Here is a 7,554-nt window from a genome sequence, read left to right as displayed (position 1 = left end):
TCCTGCTCCTTCCTCCCTTTGACCCGCTGGAAGCTCCGACTTCATCCCGTGCTGGGCAGGCTGCCTGCGAGATGAGCAGAGTCGACATTTTTCTTTTGCTCCCAGTAAGTCGGTGGGGAGATGACCATTGACACCAGTCAATGCTCCGTGGGCTTGACCTCCGCGCTGAGGTTCAAACCTGCCCCTGCCTCTGCTCACCCTGGGTTGGAGCCACAGCTCCGGGAACACAGTAGCGTGATGGTTCCCCTGGGAGCTGGATCTCACCCTTTTGGAGCTGTACCAGGAGTCTGGAGACCTCTGGGAGAGCAAGGGTCAGGGAGGAGGAGCTCAGTGGGATTTTGGCAATGGGCCACGTTAGATCTGTTTTGTAGGAACTGAGCCGATCCACAGCATACGTTCCTCTGTCTTTTATTTATTTTCTTTTTTTTTTGCAGTAGTTTCAGGTACAAGCCTTACCTGCTTTAGGTAAAAAATATGTCTTTTTTCAGAACAAAAAGAGACAGGGTCTTGTTTTCTGCCTGCGTCTAAGTGACTCCTGTTGACGCTAATAGAGCTCTGTGTACAGTCGGGAGAATGAGCTCTCCAGTCTAATGCAAACTGGTGCCCTCAGCTATTTAAAAAAACAAACATCTTTTTTTTTTCTCCGTTGAGTGAATTAAGTGCAGTTACTGCACCTATGTAGCTCCTTGTTTTATGAACTATAAGAACCTTTCCTATGCACAGCCTATGGCCCAATTATGTAATTATGTCTCTTGAGTGGATTATATTTTTCTTCTCATAATTGTGTCTTTACCCAAGAGACTGGAAGGGTTCCAAGCTTTTCCCTTTCCTGGGTAAAAATTGTTTGGCTCTTTTGTGTTTTGGGTTTTTTTTTCATGAACTTTGGGTTGGGTGCGTTCAGTAGGACTGGGTGGGGGGGAAGCCAGGCTGGGGACGATGCTTTGTCCCATGACAAGGGACACAAGAGGGACCCTTGTGACTTACTTCAGAGATTTTTCCTTGCAAAGAGCTGACGTGCAACTTCTGGGCTTTTGCTGATTTATGGCTCTCTTATTTTTACCTCCAGTGCATTGATTGACACTGCTTTGGAGTGACATCTTGCTGCCATGATGTCTTGTCTGAAATTTGTAACCGAACAATGAATATTTTTGCTTCATGCTGAATGCTCAGCATTATTCAGTCCCTGCACAGCAGCTGTTTAGAAGCCTTAGGCTCAGGTCTCAACTCCTTTACCGTGGCGTAAATGTGGCTCTGTTGACTTCAGCTTTACAAACCTGCAGCTGAATTCACAGTCAAGCCCATATCATGATCTCCCAGTTATCTCTGACCCACAGGACCAAATGGGATGAAACGTAGGCAGACATCTAAAGAGAATTTAGGGAGAATTTGTGATTAAATTCAGAGAATATGTAACCTGTCTTTTTTTTTTGTAGTGTGAAATTGTCTTCCTTGTGTACTAGTGTGCGAGTGTTAAAAGAGACACAATCAGAGTGCTTGTCTCAAAGACATTCAATGTTAGTAGGAAGAAATGTGCCCATTCTCTGCCTTTTTAAAGCACTTCATCTTTGGAGAACAGTGGGAATAACCAAAACTTGGGTTCCTGGGCTCTGACATGCTAAGTCAGGGAAAGATTGGGGTGCACAGGCTGTAAATTCATAGATTGTGAACTAGGTGATTATTCTTCTTTCTGCCACCCCTTAGCCTGAAGGAAAGTCTATTTTCCATTAAAATTTTCTTCTTTTTCAATCTCAGCACTGAACCCAGAGCCATAGAAAGTCAGACCATAGAAAGTCAAACCCAGACCTAGAAAGTCTAGGTTCAAAGGATTTTTATTTTGTTTGCCTTTTCCAGCTGTAGTCACTCCATGGAGTGACTCTCCAAGATCACACTCATGCCATATAGCAAACACAAACCATGGTGGTATGTCATGTTGGGTCCTCACCCTCCATTCCACTTGGGATGTCCCAGCAAATGTGTCCCCAGCAGGTGAGAGCCCAGGTTCTTACTTTCATGACCTTTCTGCCTTTCCTTGGCTCTTTTATGGAGACATCTGACTCCCACGGTGTTTCTTGTTGTTCAGGCAAAACCAAAAAAGATAGAACTGGGCGACGACTGAAAATAGCTAACCCACTTGAGAGTGATAAAAGCATCTGTTGAAAATCTGGTAACCAGATCTCCTTGGTACCAGAAAAAAAAACACACACACACACACAAAAGCTGGTGGGTGGTGTACAGGGTACAAAGAAAGGGAGTCCCTGAGTGTCAGCATCTGGCGAGGCCACGTGTAGCATAATCTGATTAGTTTTCAGTTCCACACCCACAAGCTGAAAGATAAAAACACACACCCCTCCTCCCCGAGGAGGTAAAAATCTTCAAGCGTCAACACCACATTTACATTCTGCAAGTCAGCCTCTTCCATGGCCTGATTTACATCTTGACTTCTCCAGCGGAGCGGTGTAAGTTCAGTGATGGGAGACGAGCTCACGTCCCTTCCCAGTTACCGCATCCAGCAGGCTCAAGATTGCCTTGCTTTGATCTGGAAAGCATGCCTTCATTTAGTTCAAACTGAAATGGTTGAACTGGAGACGAAGCCTCCTCACATCTTCTGCCGTGCCTGGGATGTGATAATTGCACATGAGCTTCTGTGGGCCATTTTCACGTGTTCTGAGGCCATCCTGGAGCGGGGAGCTGGAGCACCAGCGCAGGCACCATCTGCCTGGCTGCGGTTTGTGTTGCCTTTATTGCACTCCCTTGGTACTATGTTCTGGTTTGGTTCATGTAAAATGGCCAAAGTGGTGCTGGGGTGGATTAATGGCAATGCTTTCTGTCTCTAGAAACAGGTTGGTGTTTGGCTTGAAATAGCTGTGTAGCGGTGAGAGATGAGAATATTGCTCATCGTTTTGGAGCAAACCATGGATTGATAATATCTTAACGTGTTTTATACTATGACAACAGACAATTCAGAACAGCTTGTATAGCTTTTGCCTGTTGACTCTCAGGTTCTCTCATCTCTTTCCCATCTCCTTGCCCGTGACCTGATCTGTACCAGTGGCTGCTGGGTCCTGTCCTTGTGCAGTACCCCATGGGACAGCCTCAGTCCTTTCATATCCAACACCACCTGTGACCGTAACTACTTTGTCCCCCTCCAAGCCCAATCCATTCCACGAAATCATCTTTTATAACAGAGCAACCGGCACTAAATGCAGTGTTGCAGGCATTGCAATAGGGGCGACATTATTTTATTCTGTTCTTTATGTACCTTTGATATTGCTTTTTAATGTACTCGCTGCTGCAGCAGATCACAGATTCTCCCTGAGCTATCCACACTTGCTACCCTAATCTTTTTTCCTGAAATAAAATTACACCTCATGACTGAGACCAAGGAATACAGCTTTTCTTAGCGCGCTCCCCTGGGATCAGGAATTTCTCTGTCAACGGACACATATATCAATGAGAGATGAAAAGCAGCTTGTGGAATGAGTTTTAAACATGTATCACATATTTCATTGCTGCCGGTTATGTGCTACTCAGAAGGCTTTTTAGAGTGTTTTCAGCCCATACCTCATGGCTCCTCTGTACTTAATAGGATTTTATTATTTTTTTTTTTCTGCACAGGAATCAGGGCAAGAGAGTTATTTAAGTTGCCTACACTTCTTTGTGAGCACCTCCTGAATATAAAGTTTTTGTTGTTTCCTGCTTCCTTGCAATGTGGGCACGTCTTAGCTTTTATCAAAGCACAGTAACCCATAATGTGCGAAGCTGTAATGTAATCTCGTCTCACTGGGACATTTCGCTGGGGGAGCGTGGCTCCTTCTGTAGATCTCTTTGTCACAACATGACTCCGTGTTGCAACCCTAAATTTGAAATGTCCAGAAGGGGAAGGCAAGTCTGCCTTTGGCCCCTTGCTGGTTTCTGGGGACTTGCAGTTTCATTGATGCCTGGGGTCTTCCAGATGTGCACAGAGCTTCTTTTCCCTATTTTTTTTTTTTTTTTTTTGGGGGGGGAAGGTGGCAGCACCCAAACCCGCACATCTCTAGATCATTTCAATCCAACCAGATGTGGGAATCTTTCTTCTTATTTCTTTTTTTCCCCTCTTTTTTTCCCCCTTTATTTTTTCTTTTCCTTTTTTATCTTCTCTTTTTCCCCCTGTAAAATGTACTGTTATCCTGCTGAATTTTGTCTTTTTGTGATAGACCTTGTTCAGTATAATAATAGTACACATAATTAAATAGAAACTCTTTCCTAGCAAAGCTATGCATGGGCAAACAGAGCGTGATGAAAACAAAGCTGGGGGTTCCTGGGCACAGGTTGGGGCAGGAGCGGTGGCCGATAGAACAGGTGTTTATGGAGTTACCTGAAGACAGTTAAACTAGCTTGTGCACCGGTTTGTTAGGGATTCTTTAGCAAAAAGGGCATTGTGTGAACATGGCACGGATTTTTCTACAAAAATTCAAAATAAAATTCACTTTGGGGGTGGATTCCTTCCCAGATCAAGTCAGCCCTGGCGTGTGAGGCTCGAGATAGGCTAATCGTGTTTGCCTTGTTTTAAGCCCCCTTGACTTTGCCGAAATGTGATTAGGATAGTGAATAGAAGATAAAAGGGGAGAGGAAGGAGATGCCTTTAAAAAACAAGAGTGGAAAATATGACTGGCAAAGGGAAAAGCAAATACATAAAAATTGTGAAGGAGAAGAAGATGGAGAAGGAGAAATCCCAAGAGAATACTGACTGTGTGTGTGTGTGAAAGTTGTTTCTTCAGATGTAACAACACCCAGCTTGTACAAGTTGTAATTTAAATAGATTGAAAAGATAATGCTGAAGACTACCAGGTTAGATGTTATCCTGTTAATTAAGCTGCCATTAGGGAGCTGTTACAAGCCCACCAAAAATCGTTCCCTGTTTAAAGTGACTGATACCTCCTGAAGAGAGGACCAGCCACTAGTGTCAGCTCTGACATAGAGCAGCATCTTCTCCTTAATGAGAAAGCTGCCGCCTACCCCGAGCTTTTACGTTGAGTCATCTTGGGGGAGAAAAATCGTACTTCAAAGTACAAAATAATGGGTCAACTAATTATTTTTTTTAAATTGCTAGAGAAGTTTCTCCAAAATTAAATTCCATCCAGTTTCTTCTCCTTTCCCAACCTGAATCCTTCAGTTCCCTGTCTAGAACCATGATTCCTCTGACTCAGTTTGGATTTAACTGCATAGTACTGACATCGCTTTGCCTGTATCATGTAGGCACCATGGTCCCAGTTAGATGATGTGATCCCGTGTACTTCAGTGTTGTGGTGAGAGGTACCATTGAAGGGCATTTATTTTTAAGAGTAGGAGTCTGATCGTTCAGTCTCAAGTTTCAGTGGCCTCACATATGCTTTTCAAATAAATTAACTGGTGCCGGAGTTGGTTCTCTGGCCCTAAGACCAATGGGACAATCTAACCGGGTCCGCAAAGCTGAACTCTCGTAGCCTCCAGGCAGATGGCTGTGTTGACATGGCTGAGGGACAGGGTGGATTATCTCAAGCCACTAGGCATCATCTGGAAGGGTTCAAGCTCAAACCTTAACCAGGGACCCTTCTTATTGATGAAGGCATAAAAATATCCCACGCAGTTACTGCTTGTGCCTGTGCCCCGGCACTACTTGCAGGAATGGAGGCAAATGTGGGTCTGGGTTGCAGTCAGAGGGTCTGGGCCCCCGTTTCAGCCCTGCCAGAGGCTTTGTGTGTGACCTTGTTTGGTAACGTAGGGTAAGATTCATTCCATTGAATGTTGACTAATGGCGAGGGTGTCTAATTAAACTAGTCATGTGTGCTCCCTCTCTGATCAGAGGAGGAAGAGAAAGCAAATTCAGAAGGTGAATCATCCTGTTTTAAGACTGGTGTCAGAGACAAATGAGATGAATTGCCCTCTGGAAGTAGCTATTTCTTTCCATTAACTGCAGAGGAAGTCTACATTAGAAGAGTTTAGACTAGATGCCTGATTTATGAATGGCTAAAGTTAAGCAAAATTAGTCCTGACCTTAATCTCTATGCATGCCTGTTTCTCCATATGTTGAATGATAGAAATAACACCTTCTGCGCCTCACATTTGGAGGCACCATTGGGCGAGGAGCATCCCATAACTACTTTGGAAAGAAATTAAACCTAGGAGTAAAAAATACAACAATTAGAGAAGGAAATCTCAATGACAATATGAGCAGTACCAGTTGGGGCATCCTGTTGCTTTTACCATTTTTTCCCCTTTACATTTTGACAACTGAGCGCCCATAAATGGCTTTTCCCAGTGCGGCCATATGGCACAAGGGCAGTTAGCCTTTTTCTGGGGAGAGAGGTAGGAGCGCTGAGGAAGGCTGACCATGCAAAGGAGTGTAGGACCCAGTCTTGGCCAGCTGCTTTGAAGCTTTTTCCTTGAGATACTGCTCTTCTCAAATGATAGTGACTATTTACTTTTTGGAAAATCTCCCAGAGGAATGAAAAACAGTGACTAACTATGACAGAGTTAAACTGAAAAGAAAAGAAAAGAAAAGAGAAATAAAAGCTTGAATTTTCTTAGCAAAAATCTGCCACATATAAACCAGGCATGGAATAAATGTCCCACTTGATAACTTGTACTTGCATACAGTAAGACTTACTTTTGGCAAAAAAAAAAAAAAAAAAAAAAAAAGTTTGCCCCTTTAACTACCTAGTGTAATTAAAGCAGGAAAAAAAAAAAAAGACAAAAAAGACCTTGTGTGGGTGTCCTCATAAGTGCTTATTTTGATCCAAATTGTAACTGGTTACACATCTGGATGGGCACAGTTGTGCTCAGTAAGGCTTTCACCAGCACAACCGTGTCCAAATCACAAATTCCCCCACCGATGTCGCTGTGTTATCGGGGGTAGCTGAGATACCTGTAAGTCCGTTAAATCTAATCACAGGTCCTTAGAGGCCATTTTGGGGGTTTTTTGGGTGTGTTCAAATTACTAAACCTTGTTATTAACGCTTTTATTTTATGATTTGCTGTTTCCAGGGCACAGACAGAAGCTTGATGACTCTAAACCTAGTTTGTTCTCTGAACGCCTCAGTGATTTAGGGCGCATTCCTCATCCCAGTATGAGAGTAGGGGTCCCGACCCAGAGCCCACGGCCCTCTCTGAACTCTGCACCAAGTCCTTTTAATCCACAAGGACAGAGTCAGATTACAGGTAAGAGACAGAACCATAGGTTTGACTTGCACAGGCAACGATAGTAATTGCTAATGGATATTTGTGTCTAAACTACAGTAAAAGAGGCTGTTACAGGGTGAGAGATGTGTTCCAAGCAAAGCTAGGTGGGAAGTGGATATTTCTATAGCGTTTGAAGCTGAAAATGTCTTTTTTTTTTTTTTTTTTTTTTTTTCCCCATAAGTCTCAAATAGTGCAAAATAGTCAATCTGGATAAACTGAGTAGGAATCTGGTGAGATTCTAACTGCCACGTTGCTCTGCCTTCTCCTCCCTATGTGCAATAAGTACATATTAGAATGAACATTTTTATTCAGCCTTTTTTGTTTTGCACTGGTGTTGAGAGAAACAGCCAGCATTTA

General features: G+C 43.5%; 1 protein-coding gene across 1 annotated transcript in view; it reads left to right on the top strand.

Moving 5' to 3' along the window:
• The window catches only part of LOC104470768 (runt-related transcription factor 2-like), a gene marked incomplete at its 3' end in the record, with an annotated part of 48,207 nt that extends 41,031 nt beyond the window's left edge, over positions 1–7,176 (top strand). Inside the window, exon 5 of the mRNA XM_010085807.1 lies at positions 7,003–7,176. Coding sequence (XP_010084109.1) covers positions 7,003–7,176 — 174 coding nt within the window. The remainder of the gene's footprint in view (positions 1–7,002) is intronic.
• Between the last annotated feature and the right edge of the window lie 378 nt (positions 7,177–7,554).

Source organism: Pterocles gutturalis, unplaced genomic scaffold, assembly GCF_000699245.1.
Source record: "Pterocles gutturalis isolate BGI_N339 unplaced genomic scaffold, ASM69924v1 scaffold24875, whole genome shotgun sequence".
Classification (NCBI taxonomy): Eukaryota; Metazoa; Chordata; class Aves; order Pterocliformes; family Pteroclidae; genus Pterocles; species Pterocles gutturalis.
The sequence above is the reverse complement of the archived record's forward strand: the minus strand, read 5'-3'. Positions and strand labels throughout refer to the sequence as shown.